A 26,768-nucleotide genomic window follows, 5' to 3' on the forward strand; every position below is an offset into this window, starting at 1 on the left:
TAGTTTCATATACATTGCTGATGGCTAGAAAGAATTACTTCCAAGAGAAAAAGCTAGACCATACTCCTTGAACCTTTAGCATTACAGGACTGATGCCTAATGGTTTGCCTAGAAATCTTCAGGCTTCACTTACTCATTTGAGTAGAGATTTAGGAGAAATTTTATTCTGTTTGCATTTAAAGCTAAATTATCAAATTCACACTTTCTGAGAACCAAAAAATAGCCATCCTTCAAAATCCACACTTATCCGAATTTTGTTATGCAGTTCTCCAACCAATGTTAACAAAAAAAATGAATATATTAGGGGAAAGTGTGCATAAAAATGAATATATTAGGAAAATATCATTAACATGCATTAACATTAGGAGAATTTGCTTGCAAAACTGTGTACATTCACACTAAAATGCTGGAGAACTTTCATGAAGTTTTTTTTTTTAAATCACAAATCGCTACAGAAATGTGGAGAACTTTTCCATCCCTATTGGGAAGCATCCTGGGATGATAAATGGGGGGAAGTGCACTGTCTAGGGGCTATGCTGAGGGATAATGCCAGTTCTTCCTATTTTGAGGTGTGCGTTGTTTTTTAAGAGAACCCTTGCAAAAAGTGGGTCCCCCAGTAGGAAACATTTTTTCTACATACTAGAACTATCACAGAATGCTTTGACCTTTTCTAGACAGATCAGACCTTAGTATGTTGATCCGTGCTTCTGTCACTTCCAAGCTTGATCACTACAATGTGTTATACATGAGGCTGTCCTTGAAGACGACTTCAAAGCTTCAGTTTGTATAGAATGCTGCCGCACACCTTCTTCAACAGCTACCCTTTCCAAAAAGCTTTTTATTAAAATTCTGCTTCTATAGCTGTTTAGATTTGCATGACATTTGGCTTTAATATTTTAATTTATTTTGATGTAAACAGCTTTGAATGTTTGTGAAAGTGGAACAGAAAAATATTTAAAACATTATTATTATTATTAGGAGCAGGAGCAGCATCTTCATCATCATCAGTAGTAGTGATAGTAAGTAATGATGATAATACTAATAGACATCATCCAATGAGGTGGTCCCAGAGGAGCCTTTAATCCCCTCCCCTTTTAAATAGGTAACAACTGCTTAGTGCAGCTAGCCAGGGCTCCTCCTGTCATGGTTTCAACCTTTTTTTCTGTGTTCATGAAGTGTTCATAGCTGCTTAGAGCATCTAATCAGTATGCCTGCAAGTGTGCACTTTGAAAACTGGGACCACAAATGCCCATATGTCATGATGTGAGGGAGTGCTGAGGAGTGTATATGCCTTTCGTTGTATGGAGAAAAAGACTGCTGCCATCACAGATCTATTCTACTTGTAAAAGTGAGCAATTCCTTGAGAGGAGGCGAGTGTTGTGTGGATTTCTTTTTAACGAATATGAATATTAGTGCATAAACAGAATGCCCCCCCTCAAAAAAAGTGCAGTACTGGGACAAAATTGCATTGGTCTGATCTGTCCCTCTCTGTTAAGAACTGAGAATAAACAGACATGCTAGAAAACTGGGAAGTCTGTGTTCTTTGCCAAACACTAGTTTTAGAAGGGCTGAAACACAGCCCAGTGTGGTGTAACAAAGACTCAACAATTAACCTGAAAGCCATGATAGGAAATAAAGTACAGTTAGAAGCATGCATTAATGAAACAAAGTGCCTGATGACAAACTCTTAAAATCTATTAGACAATAAGGTAGAAATGTGTTATCATCACTTCATGGCAGCCAATAGGCTGTCAATAAACTTGCCTGAGAAACACTTTCAACAGGAGTTGATAGCCTCCATTGTTCTCAAACTCTAAAAGCAAGGCAGGGGAGATTAGGTATGAATCTTTCACAAAGCACAGGAGGATGTTGACCGCTTCACATACATCACAAGGAGAAAGGGAGTCAGCGAGCCTTGATAAATTCTGAATGGAAATTTTAATGCAATCTGTGGCTGGAAATAAAAACAAAACATGTAATATTAATTACTGAAGTTCAATGCTTCAACTTTCAGTGACCAAGGATGTATCCAAAGCAGCACTTCATCTCACAAACATTTCCCTTTACCTCTCTCAGCATGAGTAGGTTTTCCTATACTGTTCTGTATATTTTCACCACAAAAAGCCCCAAAAGGTTTTCAAGCTGGAGGTGGAGCAGGATGGGGGAGCAAGGATGAAAATGGACACCAAGACTGGGTAAAATCAGACAGCAACTTTATTAAAATTATAACTTCCAGATGGATATCGGCATGGGACTAGGCAGCACACCTATGACCAGATGTACTTCCCACCCCAAACAAGGAGGTTCAGTTCAGTTCAGTTCTTTATTGTTACAGTCATAGACCAGAAAGTTGATGTAAAAGCTATGTACAATTTTAACAGATATACAGAATATACAGAGACAGCAAACATAATTAAAAACAGTAAAAACTATGGAACATAAAACAATTTCATGGAATAGCGGGAACATCAGGGGGAATGAATACCCTCCGAGCTGATTGGACCGCAAAAATGTATTTTGCTGCTAGCAGGGTATTATCTCTGCTAGCCGCTGACAAAAGATAAGCAAGTAGGCGGTCTAGCGGTTTATGAGGAAATTTATTTATGATAGGAGTTATAAATTTAAAATGGATATCATCATATAAGGAACACTCAAAAACAACGTGAAATAAGGTTTCTATAGCACTGACACCACAAGGGCATAGACGATTTGCATAAGGAATGCGCTGGAATCTCCCTTCTAGTAAGGCAGAATTTAAACAGTTGAATCTAGCCTTCATAAAGGCTAGACGATATTTGGGGATCGTGAGGTATTCCAGATATGGGGCACTGAGTAGTGGTGCAAAACTTAAACCAAGGTGAATAGGGGAACAGGTCGAAGTGGCTGCGGTGATGGATTTTTGAAAATCTATGTCACTGATACGCGTCAGGATTGAAAGCTTAGCTAACTTTGGATCCTGAGACGCCAGATGTTCAATTGAGAGGCCAATACTTGCAAGATAATTTGTAACGTTTTTGGCCCATTTTGAAATGAAAAGATCTTCCCAAAGTAAAGGAAGATAACCAGATGAATAATCAAATGACATTTTAAGCCAAAATTTTAGAGCAGCCATCCAAGCTTGGGACTTGAGTGAAGCTAGACCAGTTTCTAACCTGAGGACTGCCGATGGAACACATCTAGGAACACCTAGAATTTGTCTAAGGAATAGGGATAGAACCGCCTCCATTGAGGAATTGAAAGCGCCAATCCATAAGGGTACCCCGTAAAGAAGTTGGGAGATAGTTTTAGCTCTAAAAACCTTAATGGCAGCCAGAATATATTGTCCTCCTTTAGTGAAGAAGAACCTTCGGATGCCATTGGCTGAATTTCAAGCGGTAGAGAGTGAAATAATAACCCTAGGTATTTAAAATGGGAAACCTGTTCAATTTTGTGAGTATTGATTATCCAATCATGAGTAGGAGAATGTTTAGCAAAAGCTAATATCTTTGTTTTAGAAAAAATTATAATCAATTTATTTTCGTGACAATAGGTCATAAAAGATCTAATTAAACGTTTGAGACCTACTTTAGATACGGATAAGAGAACAGCGTCATCTGCATACAATAACAGTGGACAGTGCAGATTCGCTAGTTTGGGGGGGTGGAAATCCGGGGATTGACAGTAAAGAGACAAGTCATTCATAAAAAAATTGAATAATAACGGGGCAAGAATGCAACCCTGTCTAACTCCTTTTGATGTATTGATAGGATTTGTAAGGTGTCCTTCATGACTGCACCTTACACGGAGGGATGTGAGGTGGTGCAGTCGGCTAATTAGAAACAGGAGTCGCTTATCAATTGTGGTTTTAGCAAATTTTGCCCATAGTATCTCTCTGGGGATGGAGTCAAAGGCCGATTTCAAGTCGACAAAGGCAACAAACAAGCCATTACCCCAGCGGTTCTTATATTTTTCGGCTAAGTGATTTAAGATCACACAGTGCTCAATCCCAGACCTCCCTTTCCTGAAAGCTGCCTGCTCCCTCTCGAGAATGTTTTCCTCTTCTAACCAAGAGGAGAGTTTCCCTTTTAAATAGCAAGCGTAAAGTTTACCGATGATGGAAAGGAGGCTAATTGGGCGGTAGTTTGCAGGGTCCTCATTGTTCCCTTTTTTAAATATAGGGATTACTATGGATTCAAGCCATGACTCAGGAATACGTCCCGAGTTATTGATTAAAGTAAAGAAGTTTGCGAGGAGAGGGGCCCACCAAGCTTGGTGGGTTTTCAACATTTCAGAAAGAATATTATCGGAACCAGGGGCTTTGCCGGATTTCAAGCAGGCAATCAGTACAGCAATTTCTTTTTGAGTTACTGGTGGCCATGTGGGAAGATTTCTTGGATTATCAAGAAGACCCACGTTTACAGTCTCATTACAAGTAGAGAAATATTTTTCCCAAAGATGTGGAGATATGTGGCAAGGGGCCGGATTTAAAGGTTTCATAGAGCCAGAAACAATCCCCCAAAAACATTGCGAATTTTTTGTCCTGGAAGCTTGGATTAGAGCTTTCCAGTCTTCATGCATCACCTGTCTTTTTTTGGTGACTATCATTTGCTTGTATTTCTTTTTGATACTGAAATACTCAGAGGGGAGGGTAGTTAGATTTAGCTGTCGATAATGGTGATAAATCCGTCTCAGCTGTCTCTTGACACCAAGGCAATCCTTATCAAACCATCTGGGAATACCAGGGAAGGAAGGGGCCCTTAAAGAAGGTGATGACATTGTAAAAGAGGCTTTAAGGTTTAAAATTAAAGAGTTATATGCCATCAACGCTAAATGTGGATCGGTGGCAGTACTGATCTCCTTCTGCAAGGACAGAGCAGAGGGGGAATTGAGAAAGGAGGTCAGTTTTGAGGCCACAATGGGAGTCCAAAAGGTCCTATTATGAGTGGAATAGTTTAAATTGACCATTGGATTATGGGTAAGGAGCAATCGACCCGTTACTGGTAGATATATAGAAAAAGTAAGGGGAAGGTGATCGCTATCCTGTCTAAAGCCAACAGAAAAGTTTGAAATGAACTTAAACAAAAAATGCAAAATTAAAACATAATCGATGACACTACATCCTAGACCAGAAATGTAGGTGAATTCCGCACAAGGATCTATCTGGTTGTGGCCATTCAACATTATTAGGTTGTGACTGGCAAGGAAACGGTTTAAATGTATACCCCCATAGTTTATCTTAAGATCCTTAGAGGACCGGACATAGGGTGGTAAGTAGGGGGTAGTGTCCTCGCCCCCCCCAGAGGTTTGATGCAAATAATGCATCATTGTGGGGGCCAGACCTGGCATTGAAATCACCCATCACAATACAAAGCGCTCTGGGAAATTTAGCCTCAAGTGATGTTAGATATTTGGCAAGGTCGTCCCAGTCCTGATCAGTTTGTGACCTAGAAGAGTGAGGGGGAATATAAACATTTACTAGCAAAAAAGAAATTATACTAAAAGATAATAAGACAGCCTGAGCAATATTTTTGCAAGCAAATAAACTTGAGGAACGGGCTGTTAGAGAGGTAGAGATGAGTATGGCTAGACCACCTTTGGGTCTACCTTTAGATGCCGGTGAGCAGAAACAAGAAAAGCCGTCCACTGATAATTTTTGTAAGCTCCACGTCTCCTGTAAAAAGATTAAATCGAATTTGTTCAGAAAGGAAATAAAATCTGGATTCTTTTGTTTAGCATTCCACCCTGCAATGTTCCAGGAGAGAAAAGGGAATGTAGAGTTTGGTGTGGGAACAGAAACCTGGCATGCTCTAGAAATAGGGCTCAAAGGATCAGAGAATTTCTTGGAAGGATAAAGATTACTGGGTGAATTATTGATTTTCGTGGGATTTGAATTTGTCGTTATTTCAGATATTGCACAGATTTGAGCCGGAATTTCAGAACAATGGGGATTGTCAGGTTAAATTAGAGGACTCATGTACTATTACATCACATGTTATGCTAGGTCTGCAAACATTTGTATAACAGAGAGGCAGGACTTTTGGGGGGGCTTTCAAAGGGGACACTTGAATATTTGGTGGTGAGTTCAATTCATAATCCTCCAGAAATCTGGAGCATGTCCTTTTAGACCTAAGATTATTTAGCAGGTTCTGCATTTTATTTATGACCTCTGTTTGTTCACTGTCAGTGAATGTATGGAAACTATTTATTAGTTCCTCCTCTCCCTCACAAGCAAAGTCAAAAGATGTTTCTTGATTTACCTTAGTATTTACCAGGGTATGAGATGGCATTATAGAGTTGCAAGTGGGAGCTAGGAGCGGGGGGGAGCTTACCTCATCCAGAGTAATAAAATCAGTGTTAATAGAATTTGATATTTCAGAGTTTAAGGTTTCTTGTGAAGTAAAGGACAGAGAGGATAATTTTTTTTCCATCATGAGTTGTCCTGTTTTTAGTGCAGAACAATTCATATTAGGTAAGCTGTTAAGAGAAGGCTGATCCAGAGGTAAATCTGAGCTTCCAGAGTTTGGTAAAAAAATTTTCCTATTCAGGGAAGACTTCCCACTCATTTGTGGTGAGATAAGTTCAGCTGTTGAAATTCTCTTTGTGAGCAAAGGGATGGGTTTAGCCTCATTTGTAAAGTGTCTCTGAACAATTATGCCGTACTTACTGAGAAGAGATTTGTTAGCAATTAGCCATGTTGTTGTCACAGACGATTTAAGAGTAAGTAAGACAGACGTTTTAATTGAGGGGTTGTAAAGGAATTCCACATGTCAGATGTCGTCAGGCCGTAAGTCCATTACAATTAGTGACTGAAGAGCATGACACACTCTTCGTTTCCTAATGATAGCTTTTTCTTTGATTGTAGAAAAAGGCAAATTCAGGAGTGCGAGTTTATTTGGGTTTAGTCTCAGAAGCCAGTTGCCGTTTGAGATTCCTCTCCTTGGGATTGTACTGTTTGTAAGACCTTTTTCACTTTCAGTTCTCAAGTTGGAGTGTGTTAATAGCTCTGGCAATTTCGAACTTTTCTTGCTTTCTGACAGAGCTTCACAGTGGATTTTGGATGGTATTCTTTTGGAGGGTGAGTCTAATAACTTCTTTGTTTGCAAGGCTGTTTGTTGTTGAACTTTGAGTAATTTAAAAAGTTTCTGGAAATTCATCTTTTTGCTCCGTGGGAACTTGTAATTTTTGACGTTTTTAGATTTTTTCCCTTTCGGAACAGCACGAGATTTCTTTATATTACCGCTCTTTGGAACAGTTGCTAGCTTAAGAGAAGGTGAAGTATAGTTTAAACATTGACGAAAGTCAATTAGTTCGTTCATAAATGATTTTAGTAAACTATTTGTTTCTTCCAAAAAGATTTTGATGTTTTCAGACTCTTTGGCCACGATAGCTAGTTGAAGCTGTAAACATTTTTGTCCAGTTAATAGTAACTTATGGCCAATATGTGTCAGTTCTGTGGATTCCACAACTTCTAAAGAACAGGCAGGAGATGGCTGAGGTTGAACGGGAGGGGGAGTCTGGCAGACAGTGTCTGTAGCATGGACGGTAAACGAGTCGGCAGAGGAAGATTGTAAATCACTGACCTTAGACTGAAATGAAAATGGCGTCGCATCATTTTCAGGAGCCTGCTGTGAGGGATTGCTCAGGCTAGATGTAAACGACTGGCCAAGAGGGAGATCCATAAATATTCCAAGCTGCAAGCTTTGTAGAATTGCTGGATCATCTGGTGTAGGAATCTCCTTATTCAAACAAGGGCAAGATTGATCTATTTCAGTTTCAGTTTGTGAAAAAATTTCCTCAGATGGTCTTGACACTTTTCTCTTAGGCTTGCCTGCTTTAGTTGGTATAAAGAAGTTTGTAATTTTAGGCTGATGAGACCCTTTCCCAGGATCTTCCAAGATCAGGTCCGAGTTTGAAGCTTGTTCATAACAATTTTTCCTTGTTTGAACCATTTTGCAGAGAGTATGGTTATGTCTTAATTTAACTATAATTAAAAGCCACCGCAGGATATGTTGAATTGAAGTGTGGCTGATATCCGATATTATTTTCAGGCACCCAACCCCTAAAACTCTAGGAGAGCAGGGGAGTATTCAGAATTTACCACTCCTGAGCTGATGAGATTAATCTCAGGATCCTTAAATGTTATTATATTCAGTTATGTTCCTTAAGTTTGTAGTACAAAGCGGAGATATGACTCACTCGCTGGTATGGAGACAGATCTTTTTCTTGTTGATGAAGTAGTCGCGTATCCTTCATAGATAAGAAATGTAGTTGCAGTTTAGTTCCAAAATAAAGTTTTCAAAAAGTTTTTTAAAAAGTATCTGAGTCACTTCTCTAGGAATAAGCATGGAATAGACAGAAGTGGACAAAAGGAAGAGCTCCGGAGCTCACCAGTGTCCTCCTACTCCTCCCGCAGCCATTGTCCCCATCACCAAACAAGGAGGTATATAGAGAGGAAGGTGGGGAGGCAGTAGCCTCCTTAACTCACTCTTGCCATCTGCCTATACAAATGGGCGGTGTGTATCAGGTACCAAGGCCCTGAGGCGGGCTGGAACCCCTGCCAAAAGCATGCTGAGTGTCTGTCATCTGCCGTCATCCTGCCCTAGTGAAGCTAGTTGTGACTCTTACACAAAAGTGTAAAAGCAAAAAGAAATAAACAACAAAAATTGTTTGCTATGAGGAAAGCAAAACCCCTAGGATCAAATGTTATTTATTTATTTATTTATTATTTCAATTTATATACCGCCCTTAGCAAAATAGCTCTCAGGGCGGTGAACAAACAAGATAAAATACAATATATCATAATAAAATACAAAAACATATACAAACAAACAACAAAAAGCACAGCAAAAACAAAATAAATACTACAAAAATTAAAAATACAGATTAAAAGATTAAAAAAGATTAAGAAGATTAAAATGCCTGGGAGCATAAAAAGGTCTTTACCTGGCGCCGAAAAGATGGAAGTGTAGGCGCCAGGCGTACCTCTTCGGGGAGGCTGTTCCACAACTCAGGGGCCACCACAGAAAAGGCCCTAGATCTCGTAACCACCCTCCGGGCTTCCCGATGAGTTGGTACCCGGAGGAGGGCCTTAGATTCTGAACGAAGTGAGCGGGTAGGTTCATAGCGAGAGAGGCGTTCCACAAGGTATTGAGGTCCCACGCTGTGTAAGGCTTTATAGGTCAAAACCAGCACCTTGAATCTCGCCCGGAAGCAAATAGGAAGCCAGTGCAGACGCGCCAGGACAGGTGTTATATGTGAAGACCGACTGGTCCTCGTCAATAATCTGGCAGCTGCGTTCTGCACCAGCTGAAGCTTCTGAACTGTCTTCAAGGGCAGCCCTACGTAGAGCGCATTACAGTAATCCAATCTTGAAGTTACCAGAGCATGGACAACGGAGGCGAGGTCGTCCCTGTCCAGATAGGGGCGTAGTTGGGCTACCAGACGAAGATGGTAAAACGCATGTTCAATCAGGAACACTGATAAAATGCCTTCCCAGACTCATCAACCAATGACTAATGAAGGAAGTGATCAGTTACTAACTACAGCAGAATAATTGGAAGGGCTGAAGGACAGGCAAGGAAAAATGCTGGCAAGTCCAGTCAGAGGCCTGAGTTTATAGCTCTGGAGTGGAACAGAGGAATAAAATTCTCAATCTGGTCCACCCTAGGCCAACCAATAGTGCTGATTTCCCAAGTTGGGCACAAGACAATGTGGTGCAACTGACACAGTGAGAGTACCCACAGATGAGCTAGGAGGCCATCCTTCCCCTCACTGCTCCTGGACACAATGTTGGGTCCCAAGCCAGGACCCTGGCTGGAGGAGGACTGAATTTCTCACAGTGGTCAACCAGATGTTGCACTTTTTTAATAAGGTAGGGTTTTTAATGATGTATATACTAGTGTATGTTCTTTAATGCCTCCAGTCAAGCTTCTAAATATAAACCAGTAGCAGATGGCAGGTACTTACCTGACTTGACAGGTGAGTTGCTGCTGCTTACCAGGAGGAGGAGGAAGGGTGAGGTGGGAAGGAGGGCAGCACAGTGCAAATGGACCAGCAGAGCCAATCCAGGGCTCCTGTTCGTACATTTGTACTGTGCTGCCCTCCCCACCACCTTGCCCCTCCTCCTGGTAAGCAGCAATGACACACCTGCTGGGAGGTCAGGTGATGCACTCCACCACACCTTTAATTTTCTGAAAGTTTCATAAAGTATAGCAATCTTTAATGCCTTCAATGTAATTTGAATCAATTGTGAATAGTGTGAGTGAAGAATTAATGTTTAGCTTAGAAAAGGGCATTCTGCTGCCAGGAAAGAAGCAACAGCCAATGTTAGCATCTTCACAAAGCTTGGAATGCAAAACAATTCTGGACAAAGACATAAGTCAAAGTCTTAGATGCATCATCTCCTTGGAACTACAAGGAACAGTGCCGAGCCAGGCCCCTATAAGTATGACTTCAATATGGAAGAACACGTGAAGATCAGCACATACCCAATCACCAGGGTTATAGGTCTCTCTGACCATGTGCCTGTGATCAAGATAACAAAGAATGTGAAAGAAGGAGGCTTCAAAAACTGATCGCCCACATAGCTGGGGGGGGGGGGAGAATACAAAAGCCTGGCAGAAGATAGCATCTTTCAGAAAGAGGTGGGGCAGGCACTCTGCCTCCACCGGGAGCAGCATGATGCATCTCATGCCACAGCCCCACTACTTCCTCCTCATCATTATCACTCTGAACTCCTAGACTGGCCATCTAGAAGTCAGAGCACCTGTTCCTGGTAACCGTACTCCTGCAGACTCTCTCTCTCTCTCTCTGTGTCTGTTGATAGCATTACTTTGTCTAACCACCTTTTAAAGCTATCTAAGCTAGTGGCCAGCACCACATCTTGTGGAAGCAAACTCCATAAATGAATTACCTGCTATGTGAAAAAGTACTTTCTTTTGTTTGTCCTGAATCTCTTGCCAATTGAGTTCATTTTTTTTATTGGATGACCCAAATTTGAATATTATGAGAGGAGAAAAACTTCTTTCTCTCCACATTTCACAGCATGCACAATTTCATAAGCATCTTTCATGTCCACCCTCCCATTCTCACCTCCCCCCCTAAAAAAATCCTAAATTTTAATTCCACATAACCTTTCCTCATAGGGGAGTTTTTCCAATCTCCTAATCATTTCGGTTCCAATCAGAACTATGTGCATTATTCCAAGCGCTGCTGCAGTGTAGATTTGTATAATAATGTTACAATGGCAATTTTATTTTCAGTCCTTTTGCTACTAAGCCGTAATATATCATCTGCTTTTTTCATGGCTGCCAGACACTAGGCCAGTATTTTCGTACCATGATCTCCTCCTGATTATTCCTGTCAGTTGTGATCAATGTATAAGCTCAATTAGCATTTTTGCCCCAGTGTGCATCACTTTACACTTATACACTAAACCACATTTGTCATTTTGTTTTCTTTTCACTGAGTTTGAAGAACAGAGGTGTCAAGAATACCTAAGTTTGGTCAAGCTAAAATGGCTCAACCAGAGGGAATTCTGGGATACTTTGTTGCAAAGACCTCCAGGATACTCTGTGTTAGGGAAACCCAGGTGTTTTAGTACCAGACACCTGCACATTGCTGATGTCAAGAAGATGCAGCTGAGCCTTATCTGTTATCTCTTATCTGCTTCCTGAGATCAAAGTCAGGAGATTGGGTATTGCAGATCAGGGACCGCTTGGTGTGAACTGTCTAGCCCTCCTTATCTTCAAAGAAGGTGATCACGGCAGGATGGCTAATTGCCCCTCTCCCTGTTGCCAGCTAACCCCATAAAATGAAGGGTGATTCTTCAGTTACTTGTTCCCCATTTCATCTATCTTGTTTCATCTATGGATTTCAGTCAAAGCCTTTGGGAACCAGGCTAACAGACTACAGTAGGGCCCCGCTTTTCGGCGCCCTGCTTTTCGGTGCCCCGCTTTTCGGCGTTCCACTAATACGGCGGCACCAGCAGGGCAATCAGCTGTAGCACGCGCTCAGCTGTAGTGTGCGATCAGCTGTAGCGCAGGGAGCTCACTCGCTACAGCTGATCGCTGTCAGCTGGAGCTCGGCAGCTGGAACACAGTAGGGCCCCACTTTCTGGTGGTTTTCGCTTTTCGGTAGGGGCCTGGAACATAACCTGCCATATGAGTGGGGCCTTACTGTACAAAGTGAGTACAGTAGGGCCCCACTCATACAGTGGGTTACGTTCCAGACCCCCACCTAAAAGCAAAACCCACTGAAAAGCGGAACTCCATCAATAAAATAGCACCCAATGCCAAAAAAACGTTGTAAAAGCGGAACAAGCGTCATATGAGGGGGGCCTTACTCTAATTGACAACTGCCATATTAGCAGAGCGCCGAGAAGCAGGCCACCCAAAAGCGGTGCTCTACTGTATTAGCCAGGATAGGTAAGCTTTGTTATTTTCTTTGTCTGTTTGAATCTCTCACAGTGTTATGTAAATGTATCTCTTGCTCAGCCCTGTTGAGGTAATTGGCTTTAAAGGAAAGTAATGCTGCTCTCTTTTTTACATGTATCTTTTCTTTTAAAATAAACTAGCTTTTCTATTTGGTGTGTATTACTTGGAGTTAATGACTCTAAATCCAGACTTGCCCATGAAGCTACTGACTACTGATGGTTAATTTAAGTTAATGCTCCAGAGCAAAGAGTTTAACACTCTAGGATTTAAGTTAGTGCACTGAGTTTCCCCTTACTCAGAGTGGAAGCTAGTTAAAAGGGGTGGTGGCAGTCTACCTACCTTCCAGGGTTGGCATTGGGTGTAACCTAGCCCTGGGAAGGTGAGAGTTTGCCCAAGAAGCAGGAAGTTGGGACTGTTCTTGGATTGCTGAGGTCAAAGGACACCAGGGGGCAATCTTTGACAAGGGCTGCCTCAAGAGAGCCTTCACCACTCCCCTTCTTTTGTGCACTGACCTCTTCCTCCTCTTGCTGCTCTTGTAGTTTTTACTGCTGCAACCTGCGGTCTTCAACGCCGGCACAGCTGGCTAGCGCCACAGCATGTCACTCTGAGATATGCAAGTCCTTCCTCAGAATGAGGCTTGTAGATTTGGGGATCCCACAGAGCAGCCTGTGCCACCACTATTCTGCTACAGCAGTAAATGCTGTTTAGAGCAACAGCAGGAAACTGTGGTCCTTCAGAAGGTGTCCTCCAACTCCCATCAGCCCCAGGCAGCATAGACAGTGGCCAGAAATGATGAAAGTGTAGTCCAGCAATATCTGGGAGGCCACAGATTCTTCACCCCTCTTAAATTTTAAATGGTGTTTGGTATGGTGGTGGGCTGTGGCATATACAATTTTACATTTAACAGTTGTAAACTGTAAACTTCAGAGGAGTGCTCTCTGAGGCCATCCACAATGCATCACTCTGACTTTGTTGTTGTTGTGTGCCTCCAAGTCGACTATGACTTATGGCGACTCTATGAATCAGTGACCTCCAAGAACATCTGTCATGAAACACTCTGTTCAGATCTTGTAAGTTCAGGTCTGTGGCTTCCTTTATGGAATCAATCCATCTCTTGTTTGGCCTTCCTCTTTTTCTACTCCCTTCTGTTTTTCCTAGCATTATTATCTTTTCTAGTGAATCAGGTCTTCTCATGATGTGTCCAAAGTATGATCTCAGTTTCATCATTTTAGCTTTTAGTGATAGTTCTGGTTTAATTCGTTCTAACACCCAATTATTTGTCTTTTTTCAGTTCATGGTATCCGCAAAGCTCTCCTCCAACACCGCATTTCAAATGAGTTGATTTTTCTCTTATCCGCTTTTTTCACTGCCCAACTTTCACATCCATACATAGAGATCGGAAATACCATGGTCTGAATGATCCTGACTTTAGTGTTCAATGATACATCTTTGCATGTTCAATGATACATCTTTGCATTTGAAGACCTTTTCTAGTTCTCTCATAGCTGCCCTCCACAGTCCTAGCCTTCTTCTGATTTCTTGACTATTGTCTCCATTTTGGTTAAGGACTGTGCCAAGGTATAGATAATCCTTGACAAGTTCAATGTCCTCATTCTCAACTGTAAAGTTAAATAAATCCTCTGGTGTCATTACTTTAGTCTTCTTGATGTTCAGCTGTAGTCCTGCTTTTGTGCTTTCCTCTTTAACTTTCATCAGTATTCGTTTCAAATCATTACTGGTTTCTGCTAGTAGTATGGTATCATATGCATATCTTAAATTATTGATATTTCTCCCTCCAATTTTCACACCTCCTTCATCTTGGTCCAATCCTACTTTCCATACCATATGTTCTGCGTATAGATTAAATAAATAGGGTGGTAAAATACCCCCCTGTCACACACCCTTTCCAATGGAGAACCAATCGGTTTCTCCATATTCTGTCCTTACAGTAGCCTCTTCTGCAGAGTATAGGTTGCGCATCAGGACAATCAGATGCTGTGGCACCCCCATTTCTTTTAAAGCATTCCATAGTTTTTCATGATCTACACAGTCAAAGGCTTTGCTGTAATCTATAAAGCACAGGGTGATTTTCTTCTGAAATTCCTTGGTCCGTTCCATTATCCAACGTGTTTGCATTATGATCTCTGGTACCTCTTCCCTTTCTAAATGCAGCTTGGATGTCTGGCATTTCTCGCTCCACATATGGTAACAGCCTTTGTTGTAGAATCTTGAGCATTACTTTACTTGCATGGGATACTAAGGCAATAATATTAATATTAAGTTCGATAATTACTGCATTCCGTGGGATCCCCTTTCTTTGGAATTGGGATGTATATGGAACGCTTCCAGTCTGTGGGCCATTGTTTAGTTTTCCATATTTCTTGACAGATTTTTGTCAAAATTTGGACAGATTCAGTCGCAGTAGCTTGTACCAATTCTATTGGTATGCCATCTATTCCTGGTGATTTGTATCTTCCAAGTGTTTTAAGAGCAGCTTTCACCTTGCATTCTAAAATGTCTGATTCTTCTTCATACGGTTCCTCTGTGAATGAATCTGTCATCCGGGCATCTCTGTTATAGAGTTCTTCAGTGTATTGCTCCCATCTTCCTTTTATTTCATCTCAGTCAGTCAGTGTGTTCCCCTGTTGATTATTCAACATCCCTACTCTTGGTTTAAATTTTCCTTTCATTTCTCTAATCTTTTGGAAAAGGGCTCTTGTTCTACCCTTTTTGTTGTCCTCTTCTATTTCTATACAGTAACTATTGTAATCGTTCTCTTTGTCCCTTCCCAAGAGTAGCTGTATTGTTGCATTTAGGGTTCTGACTGTGTTTCTATCTCCTTTTGCTTTTGCTTTCCTTCTCTCTTTAACCATTTTAAGAGTTTCTTCAGTCATCCATTGAGGTCTTTCTCTTTTTTTAAATAGTATCTTTTTTTGCCTTCTTCCTGATAACGTCTCTGACTTCATTCCATAGGTCTTCTGGTTCTCTGTCAACTAAGTTTAAAGCCTCAAACATGTTCCTTATTTGATCTTTATATGCTTCTGGGATGTTATTTAAATTGTATTATGAGTTTGGGAGGGTTGGAATGGATGATCCCTGTGGGTCCCCTTCCAGCCTCTGATTTGGAGACTTGCATCTGGGAGGGAAAAAACTTGCTCTGCTGGTCAGATGTGTCTCTCCTTTTTTAAATAAATAGAGTGGCCAGGTAGGATAATGGGATTATCGGTTGCCCAGCAACTGGTGAATGGGCCAGGGAGACCCTTTTGTCATTGAAACTCTTCAGGAGAGCATCCCCCCACCCTGCCCAGGAGAGGCTTGTAGTTTTAGTTGTGTCTTAAGAATGCTTGGAGACTGGAGGCAGGCAGATAGGCTGGCTCTCTGCATCATGGCTATAGGATGCCTCTTGTAACACAGATGGAAAAACTGGATATTGGACTGTTGATGCCTTGAACTCCCTCCATCTTAAGCTCAGGTTGGAATGTGTGTAAATAAATAAACCATATTTCATAGAGACACCGCAGTCTCCGCTGACCTTCTTCCCAAAGGAAACCAAACCCTGGCGGACCACAGGGACCCCTGAAATCTCACCGCTCGGAGATTGGGGAGGCGCGCAACAGTATTTTGGCATTATGATTGCTTTGTTGGTCTTCTTTAGCTTTACTCTTATTTTCGATACAACCTGTTCATGATCTGTACTGCAGTCTGCTCCTGGTCTTGTTTTTGCAGAAAGCATGGAACTTCTCCATCTTCTGTTGCCAATTATATAATCAATTTGATTCCTATATTGACCGTTTGGTGATGTCCATGACTACAATTGTCTTTTTGGTTGCTCAAAAAATATGTTCGCAAGGAACACATTATTGGCTTCACAGAATTCAATAATCTTTCTCCTAGGCCCCATTTCCCCACAATTCCTAATTCTTCTCTGTTCCCTACTTTTGCATTCCAATCCTCCATGATTATCAGCACATCTTGTTTTGGTGTGTGATCAATTTCTTCCTGTACTTCCACGTAAAACCTTTCCAATTCCTCTTCTTCTGCGTTTGCCGTTGGAGCATAGACTTGGATCATGGTTATGTTAATAGGTTTCCCGTTTAATCTCATTGATATAACTCACTCAAACCTTGCATTGTAGCTCCTTAATGGCTCTTGCTACATCACTTTTCACTATTAAAGCAATTGCATTTCTTCTTAATTTCTGATTTCCTGCACAAAATATTTTGTAGTTGCCTGATTGAAAATGTCCCTTCGCTCACATCAAGTTGATGTGTTCCATTTCTTGCTTGACAATTTTTAACTTTCCCTGGTTCATGCTTCTCACATTCTGTGTTCCTATTGTGTGCGTCATACAACTCCAGACTCTCCTTTTGCATCTGTGCGCATCAACCTCTGGGCTTCCTTTCAGCTTTGACCCAGCTGCGTCATTACTCACAGCGCTACTTGTACTTGTCCTTTGTTCTTCCCCAGTAGCTTGGTGAGTGCCTCCTGACCTGGGGGTCTCATCTTCCAGCACTATCTCATGTTGCATTTTGGATACTCTGTTCATAGGGTTTTCATGGTAAGAGATATTCAGAGGTGGTTTACCATTGCCTTCCTCTGAGTTTGGACACATCTTAGTCTGGTGTTTCAGCTTTGACCATTCCACCTTGGGTGCCCCTGCTAGGAGTCTAGCCTCTTGGTCTAAACTCCTGACGGTATTGCTCTCAGCTTCTTCAACACTCTCAAACCCCCTCACCACGTTAAGGTGTACATCCTAGAGGGGGTCACTCTGACTAGTCACATACAAATTGATGCAGCTTTAATCAACCAATTAAAGTTAATCTGATGAATCAACTAAAATTTATTTAATTGGGTGGCACCCAAACTAATTGGAGTCACTATAGGATTTGCCATGTCTCCTGATCATTTGCCAATAAGTTAATATGCATTGGTCTCAAAAACCTTCAGTTATTCAGATTCCAGCTCCCCAGGTTGTGGCCTAGATACAGTATATATGCAATACATCCTCAAGACAATAAGTGTTCGGAAGGCATCTAATATGATCTTATTCACTTCTTTGCCCTGGGAAAGATTCTTTAAATCCAGATATCAACCAACAGAGATCCACTATATGTATGATGATCACAAGTCTTCTTCATCTCATGAGTGTGGCAGGAAAGAATGTGGGCCCGCAATACCTGACAGAACGCCTCTCCCGCTATGAACCTACCCGTGCACTTCGTTCGTCATCTAAGGCCCTCCTCCAAGTACCGACCCATCGAGAAGCTCGGAGGGTAGTGACAAGATCCAGGGCCTTTTCGGTGGTGGCCCCCGAATTGTGGAATAGTCTCCCCGAGGAGGTACGCCTGGTGCCTATGTTGATATCCTTTCTATTCTCCCAGGCATTTTAATGTATTTTAAATACGTTTTAATGTTTTGGTCATTCTAATTTATTTTATTGTTGTTATGTATTTGTATTTTATATTTTGTGATTGCTGATTTATTGTATTATTTTATGTTGTACATCGCCCAGGGAGCCTTTGGCTAAGGGCGGTTTATAAATAAAATAAAATAAATAAATAAATTTTACCTTGCAGGTATGAAATTGTGTTTTTGGACTGGGCTTTTGAAATTGTTCGGAGCACACGGCTTGTGGGGCCTTTCCAGCAAGGGCAGCCTTGGTCCCAGAGGGAGGCTGTTGCTATAATTAAGGACTGAAGGTCCATGGCCATAAGAAGCTCCTCTACACCTTCGTCTTCTGCATAAATGTTGAGCATCGTCTGCAAGTAAAAAAAAATTGGTTGTAAGAATCAAATTAGCAAAACATATCCTCCCCTGGGCTTTTAAAAAAATCACCTCCTGCTTTGAGATATTTTCTCCACTCTGAGATGCTTAGATGCTCCATTTGCCTAGAGATCTAGATAGCACCTACCTGCACAAACATATCCTGTGCCTCATGTTCAGCTTGACTCATCCCAGTGTTGCCACCAACATCCTCCAGGGGAAAGGCGAAGAAGATATATAGACACTGTAGCAGTGTGAATGGGAGCCCAGATTTGATTATATTCCGTCGGATTCCTTGTTCCTTGATGTGGGAAAGCAAAGCTAAATGTATCACTCTCATTTCAGGGCTTCTATCCTGCTAAGCTTCTTTAGATATAGAAAGCAGTCCCATGAGAAAAGGTTGAAGGAACTATGTTTACACTGAAGAAGAGAAGACTGAGGGAGACACTTTCTTGAGATGTGGCAGTAGATCCCCTGCATTCTTCCACCCTGATCCCATTTAGGATTGATCAATGCTGATGCATGCAGTTCATTTTTAATATGGATCTCAGTAAGCAATGCCTCTGCCCAGGAGGGGGGGAGGAGAGTGGCAAGCATGTACTTCTGTCTTTTGGTTTCGGCAGTGCTTGAGCTAGACTGTGGCAAATGCTGCCAAAGGAATTACTGGCATGAGGCTACTATGAAGTGGAGGTCCTAATCCAAACCTCAAACATGTCAATATGTGTCTAGGATTGCAGACTCTATGGTTCAAGCAGCCTGCAGTGACACTAATGGAGTTCAAAGGCCAGTGCTATCTTCACACTGGAGGGTCTAGCCTAAATTATAAAGGCTACTCACTAACTACTTTCAGCATCCTGTGTTCTCCTCAACACTACTTCTTACCCACTTCAGCTGCCCATATGCTCAATACACTGTAAAATTTAGATATGGGCAGTAGCAGCCTGCATGGTAAGGTGGAGCAATGTTCCTGACACCAGTGCTACAACTGCCTTGAACGAGGCTGGCCTGGGAGAGGGTAGCAGCAGAGTCACTATGCAGGGGCAGACTGGATTGGCTTTTCTGGTGCCCTGCACAGTCCCAACCTCACCCTGCCCCAGCCCCATCTAGGCAAGGCAATTGGAGCAGTTGCACCAAGGCCCTGCCTGCAAGAGGGCCCAAACTCTGACCTTTCATCTTTAAAAAGCAGGTAAATTGGCCTTATATTAAGAAAGTTAGGAAGCAAAACATGCAGACAGATGAGCCAGCCTTGCTTTTCCTGCCTTTTCAGTGTTTTTAGTCAATGAGCAAAGTCAGAGCTGTGATTGACAAATACCAGGGTACGTAAATCCCTGGGTCACAAACAGTAGCTATTTCCCCCTTCCCTTTATTTTCTATTTCCTAGTCTATCTCTATAGTTGCCCAGGCGCAGCAGCAGCAGCAGTCCATCAGGTCAGAGAACATTATGTACATTTGTAATTACTATACTACAGCCTTTTTTATCCTAAATGTTTTTGTTATCTCTGCCCCCCACCCCCAAGAAAGCAATCTAATAAATGAAGAGAAAGTTTGGAGATTTGAGGATAGGAAGTGATTTATAGTGTTCTGTGTGAACAAAGTTAAGAGTTTGGCTAAGTTTAATCTGAACCAGGTTAGACTTTACATGTTGAAGTTTGTGTTGACTTCTACACAAAGTGACAATGGTGAGAAGTGTGTGGAAAAGAGATGGCTGGTTTTAAAAACATTTAAGGGGATGGTGTAAACACCAGAATGGACCTCTGTAAAAGAAATTGATGCCCAAAACACTGGGATGTGTTAGAGACACTTGGGAACAATATTTAACAACCAAAATCCTTCCAAAATTTTACTATATTAACCCTTTAACAACCAAAATGCCATCTGGAATGGAATGGAACAGCTCGGAACAGCCACTGTGCAACTTGTGAATTTGGTAGGTCTGGCATACTAGGAAGTTGCTGTCCCAGGCAGTTTTCCAGAAAAACTCATTATAGACCTGAACGGGTATTAGAATGTTGTTTCTGTGGATGTTTTGTGGCTTATTGCATCAATCCCATCTAATCATGTGTGACTGGAGAATTTAGTAGTCGGGATCCCTGGGAAGTTGCTGTTCCAGGCCATTTTCCACCACCCCCCTTATTATAGCCTGAAACTGTTATTGGAATGTGGCTTCTGTTATTGGAACAGGCCCATTATAAAAGAAATTGATGCCAAATACACAGGGATGTGTTAGAAACCCTTGGGAAGACTGTTTAAGAATCAAATATTATATTTTATTAACTGTTTAACAATCAAAATTCCATCCAGAATGGAATGGAACAGCCTGGAAGGCAACTGTGTGACTGGTGAATTTGGTAGGTCTGGCTATCTGGGAAGTTGCTGTACTGGGCCATTTTCCGGAAAAAAACATCCAGCCCACATTTACCTAGCTTGTTAATCAAAACAGGGCACTTTGTCAAAAACTTTGCTGAAGTTGAGATATTATATCCACAGCATTGCCACAGTCTACCAGGAGAAACAACTATCAGGTGGATCCACAGTTGGCTACAGAATCGTACTCAAAGGGTGCTTTTCGATTGTTTCTTTTGAAACTTGTGGGGAGGTAATGAGTGGGGTACTTCAGGGCTCAGTCCCAGGCCCAGTGCTCTTCAACATTTTTATTGATGACTTGGATGAGGAGGTACAGGGAATGCTTATCAACTCTGCAGATGATACAAAATTGGGAGGGATCAGGGGACTGGAAACCAAGGCCTACAAAGAGAGACTGAAAGAATTGGGCATCTTTAGCCTTGAGAAGAGAAGACTGAGGGGACATACGATAGCACTCTTCAAGTACTTGAAAGGATGACACAGAGAGGAGGGACAGGATCTCTTCTCAATCACCCCAGAGTGGACATGGAATAATGAACTCATATCACAAGAAGTCAGATTTCAGCTGAACATCAGGAAAAACCGCTTAATTGTTACAGCAGCATGACAACGGAACCAATTACGTAGGAAGGTGGTGGGCTCTGCAACACTGGAGGCATTCAAGAGGCAGATGGACAGCCATCTCTTGGGTATGCTTTAAGTTGGATTCCTGCATTGAGCATGGGGTTTCTAATTCTTATTTTTGAGTTTGTGCTTGCATTATGGATTTGTGTCTGGACTATGGTAGACAGATAGTGGTAACTTCATGTCATCTTTCGGAGCCTACCTTCTTCTTGAGTTACAAGTCCAGCTCTACCTACTATATTCCTCCCCATGCCACATTTTGTATACTGATAAGAACTGCTTTTATAAAGTTTTTAGATTTTACAATGAAGAACCTTGAAATACCAAACCTCCTTAAACTAATCTATTTGGAGTCACAGCAGCTTTAAGTCTCACACGGGAAAAGCCCTGATCATTTCCATGGAGTTCCATTCAGAACAGACTCCAGTAGGCGAATGGCACTCAGGTAGCATTAATACAGCTCCTGTTCTCAGGGAGTGAGGGAGGGGGAGAGAAAAACATTTATCTTACCAAATGACCAAGTGAAAGCAAGTAGACTGATCTCAGGAGCACATAACCGTCAGCAGCCTCTTCTTTCCATTGCAGAAATTGCCACACTGTCAGTCGTGCTACTTCTGTCATTGTAATATGCCATTCAAGAAAACAGTAGGATAGTTAGTTTATTGCACAGATGCAAACAGTACTGTATTCTGCTCAAAGCTCAGGAGCAATGTTGCTGTAGAAGATTTATACCCTATTCTTCAAATACATTATCATGGTGGCTTCACAATAAAATATTTAAAACACCGTAAAATTATTTATTTATCTATTTATTGCATTTGCATACCACCTCATAGCTGAAGCTCTCTGGGTGGTTTACAACAATTAAAAACATTAAAAATAAATATACAAATTTAAAAACACATTTTTTAAAAAGCAATTTAAAAACATGCTAAAATACATAAATTAACCTAAAAACTATAGTAAATAGCAAATAAAAGTAGCTCTATAAAAGCAACACATCCTCTTGATCATGGTTGCCATAGTTCTCTTTCTGGGCACCTCCTTCCTCTTTGTCATAACTAGCCTTAATCTTCCAAGATGAATGCCCCACCTACTTCTGTCACTTATAGTGTCTATATGCGAGGACCCTCCTAACCTGTATCTTCTCCCTCAAATCTGGAGTTTTTCTATCTTTATCCCTGCTGGTAGTCACATCATTGTCCCCTGGAAGGGTGCCTCTTCAAATATAATTATGATTCCACACTCTGACAAGGAAATAAACAATTCTCTGGGACTGAGCTGAGCTTGGAAAAATTAGGTTCAGATTTCTGCCAGGGCAAGTTGACATGGAACCATAGACCCAGTGAATGAGAAGTAGAAGGGGCTACAGTTGGGGTTGCAGCACCATAAGGAAGATACATTCTAAAGTCAGGTTCACCTGCAGGCTTCCCATTCAATTTCTTCTTGAGTTCTTTTGCCAGGAGCTTCGAAGTCTCACTTGCTAAAAGATGGGTATTTGGGAAACAGATATTGCCAGCTGACTGATCCCAGGCCTAAAACATATTTAAAAAAAGGTGTCCATTTGGTATTCCCTCACATTAATTATTATTGTCTTAACAGTAATCCTATAATTTACATCATAATTTATATCACTAATCTCTCAAATCTGGTACCAAATATATTGTGCACACCATTCTGGCAGCCACTGTCATACTAAGCACACTATTTTGTTTAATTTGCCTAGTAAAACAAAGGGGGTAGGAAAGCTAACATATGGGATGAGCAGGATGGAGCCATTTTTGCTTTATAAGAAGCAGAGAAAGGAGCCGAGGAGGAGGACAGAGGAAAATGTCAAGGGAATAAACCAGTGGAGCAGCAGAGCCTCCCTCCTGATACCTGCACCACTATTGCTTATTACCCAGACATAGCTGGGGAAGGGAAGGATGGCAACGGTGTTCTCACCAGTGCACCCATGCAACCCCAACCTCACCATCATCCTGCCCCATCCCTACTCAGGTAAGCAGCATTGTCACTGGTGTCAGGAGGGCGACTGCCCCTCCTCCCCACACACACTAGTGGAGTAAATATAGCAGCAAAACCACCACAGAAGAAAGAAGAATCTAGGAACAGTTTGTTGGATTGTAGGAGTGAAAGAAAGGATAAACAGTCTTCAAATCTCCTATTTAATGAGCTAGGTCCAAGAGCATAGACCAAGAATGAATGATTGCTCTGTCCTCTGATGTAAGAGGGAGCTAAGTGGTTGTGGTCAATTCTTGTGAAGAGTCCTACATCTTCTTTGTAGTTGTTACTTTAGCCATGACCTATATTGGGCATAGGGTTGCCAGGTTCAGGGCCTGAGACTGATCCTGTATCTTTAGGAGAAGAGAAAGTCAGCCAAGTGCAGGTGTTCTTGCAACCCTGTAATGGGAAAAACCACAAGGTGGAATTTTCCCTTCCTCCTGCACAACTTTTAAAGATACAGAAGACCTCTTGGAGACTGGGCCTGGCAACGAAGAGGTCTTCTAGATCTTTAAAAGTTGTGCAGGGGGAAGGGAGAATTCCACCTTGTGGTTTTTCCCATTACAGGGTTGCAAGAACACCTGCACTTGGCTGACTTTCTCTTCTCCTAAAGATACAGGATCAGTCTCAGGCCCTAAGCCTGGCAATCCTAATTGGGCATGATTCTAAGGTTTGGCCAGGTCAGTATTATTGGCTTCCATTTTAAAGGGGGGGGGGCTTCATTTTGGATGTTAGCAAAGTTTATAATGTAGTCAGTCTTTTGGGAAATGTACGTGTGCTGCATTTCCTTTAATTTTGTCAACCACACAGGCATAGTAAAATGTGAGAAAATAGGGGTGGGGGAGAAATTCCATTCAGTTTACATTTAAAGGAGAATCCATCAAATCAGCACTTTCTGAAACAATATGAGAACCAAAACAGCCATCCTTCAAAATATGCACTTCTCCAAATTTTGTGATACAGTTCTCCAACCAAACAGTGTTTGAAGAATTATATTAGGGAAAATTACTTGGAAAATGTGTACATTAGTCAAAACTCAGTAGAAAAACGTGTTAGAATCAATTTATACTAAAATGCTGAATAATTTCAATGAGGATGTTTTTTAAAAAAATTCTAATTGCTGCAGAAATGTGAAGAGCTGTATTAAGACTGGGAAAATGAGAAATTGAGAGAACTGACATTGGAAGAAAGAGCATACCTGAAAAGCCCATTTTGTGATTATTCGCCAACCTCAGTTCAGTCTGAGTTTAGCTTTCCTCACACTGTCCCTCCAAATCTGGGCTAGTAATTTGTATTGATCCTTGATTACCTGTCCTTTCTTCTATTTCTTATACAGTCCTTTCTTTTTGTTTTCAGCTATTCTCTAAAGTTTTTGTGCAGTCCGTGTGGGCCTTTTTAGATTGCCTCCCATTTTTCTTTCTTGTTGGAATTGTTTGTGATTGGATAGCTTCTCCTTTAGAAACTCCTGCCCATTTTGGGCACTTCCCCCCGCCCCTTAGTTTGTCTTGCTCTGGAATCCAACATTAAAATTAGCTTTCCTGAAATCAATTCCTGAAATCACAGAAGACACACATTCAACCATGCTCATTTTTGGTATCACAAAATATCTTGAATTCCACAATTAATGGTTACTTTCTGCCAAAATTCCCACTACATTAACCCCGATTGAAATATCTTCTTAGTGATGAGGCTTACTGAGTGGGCCAGTCTCTTCCTTTTAGCCTAGCCCATCTCACAAGGTTGCTGCAAGGAAGATATCACGTGCAAGGGTTGAGAATCATGTACTCTGCCCTGAGCTGCTTGAGGAATGGTACAATAGAAATGTAAAAATAAATCCAATGTCCCTGGGAAGTTCACAAGTGGGGCAAAAGGGCAACTGCATTTCCTGTTGTTTGTACCTAGCATTTGGAATTCAGAGAGAGAAGGCTGTGTATGTTATAATCTGTTAGGCTTTTAAAAATGTACTGCCTTCAAGTCGATCCTGACTTATGGTGACCCTATGAATAGGGTTTTCATGAGGCTGAGAGGCAGTGACCGGCCCAAGGTCACCCAGTGAGTTTCATGGCTGTGGGGGGATTCGAACCCTGGTCTCCCAGGTCGTAGTCCAACAAAACTTCTTTTTTTATCTCTCAAGTAGGAATGGGCGGGAAATTCAATTCAGTTTGCAATTTAAGCTGAATCTATCAAATCTGCACTTTCCAAAACAACATGAGAACCGAAACACAGGCATCCTCCAAATTTTGCAGTGCAGTTCGCCAACCAAATAATGTTTACAAAAATGCATATGTAAGGGGAAAGTCTGCATAAATATGAACATATGAGTGAAAATAACATACAAAAATATGATGAGAAATTGCTTGCAAAAATGTGTGCATTAGTCAAAACTACCAATAAAAATGTGCTTATTAGGAACAAATTGCACTGAAATGTCAGAATATTCTCATGAGGATTTTTTTTAAAAAAATGCAAATTGATGCAGAAATGTGGTGAACTGAATTTAAGACTGGAAAAAATGAGGAACTGAGAGAACCAAAACTGACAGTTCTTTTCAGCCCTAGTCTTAGCCTTGCGTCAGACTTTCTCATCTGATAAAATGGACAAATGTTTTTTAGAAAGTCTTCTTCATTATTCATACTTTGAAGGTATGCCATGTATGGTTTGGTTAACTTTCTTAAGATATCTGCTTTGCATGTGCTGTTCCCTGGTAGCATATTATCTGGATTCAATTGATCTGTGGTTGGTTAATATTATATGTGGAAGGTATTGAATTGTGGCAGGGAATTTGAAAGTTCATGCAATTGTCATATATAGGGTTGCCAGGTCCATGGCCTGAGACTGATCCTGTATCTTTAGGAGAAGAGAAAGTCAGCCAAGTGCATGTGTTCTTGCAACACTGTAATGAGAAAAACCACAAGGTGAAATTCTCCCTTCCCCCTGCACAACTTTTAAAGATACAGAAGACCTCTTGGTTGCCAGGCCCGGCCTCCAAGAGGTCTTCTGTATCTTTAAAAGTTGTGCAGGGGGAAGGGAGAATTCCACCTTGTGGTTTTTCTCATTACAGGGTTGCAAGAACACCTGCACTTGGCTGACTTTCTCTTCTCCTAAAGATACAGGATCAGTCTCAGGCCCTGAACCTGGCAACCCTAGTCATATACTTTGCAGACCCTGTTGCATCATCCTTTAAGGGCTCATCCAGATGACTGCAAAATGTGTGACACGCCCGCTATGTGTGTTCATTATTTTTCGGTCGTCCAAATGACATCTCGCGCTGTTACGCATTTTCGCAGGTTAAATCCACCCCTTGCAATACCGGCAAAAATGCGATTTGCTGTTTAAAATTGGGAATCATCTGCTGTGCCTTCAGGAGTTAGGATGCAATACCGCGGACTTTACAGCTGATGGGCGGTTCTTGGGCGTTTCCCCTTGCTCCTTCTCCTCATTCCAGCCAATCACGTATCTGCACTTTTGCGCATGTACGAGAATAAGCCCAGGAAAATTGAGCCAATCATGGTGCAATGAAGCACAATATGGCAGTAAAGGAGTTCTTGCCTCGGAAGGAAAGGCTTCTGGTCGGTTTCACGCCTGCTCCGCAAAGCTTTGTCA

General features: G+C 41.5%; 1 protein-coding gene across 1 annotated transcript in view; it reads right to left on the bottom strand.

The window, feature by feature from the left end:
- The window catches only part of WDFY4 (WDFY family member 4), a 463,201-nt gene that overhangs the window by 429,390 nt on the left and 7,043 nt on the right, over positions 1-26,768 (bottom strand). Inside the window, exons 3-7 of the mRNA XM_061634768.1 lie at positions 22,585-22,699; positions 21,675-21,778; positions 18,325-18,477; positions 17,983-18,172; positions 1,765-1,954 (exon numbers count right to left, since the gene is read on the bottom strand). Of these exons, the coding sequence (XP_061490752.1) occupies positions 1,765-1,954; positions 17,983-18,172; positions 18,325-18,477; positions 21,675-21,778; positions 22,585-22,699 (752 nt within the window). The remainder of the gene's footprint in view (positions 1-1,764; positions 1,955-17,982; positions 18,173-18,324; positions 18,478-21,674; positions 21,779-22,584; positions 22,700-26,768) is intronic.

Source organism: Rhineura floridana, chromosome 7 (genome assembly GCF_030035675.1).
Source record: "Rhineura floridana isolate rRhiFlo1 chromosome 7, rRhiFlo1.hap2, whole genome shotgun sequence".
Classification (NCBI taxonomy): Eukaryota; Metazoa; Chordata; class Lepidosauria; order Squamata; family Rhineuridae; genus Rhineura; species Rhineura floridana.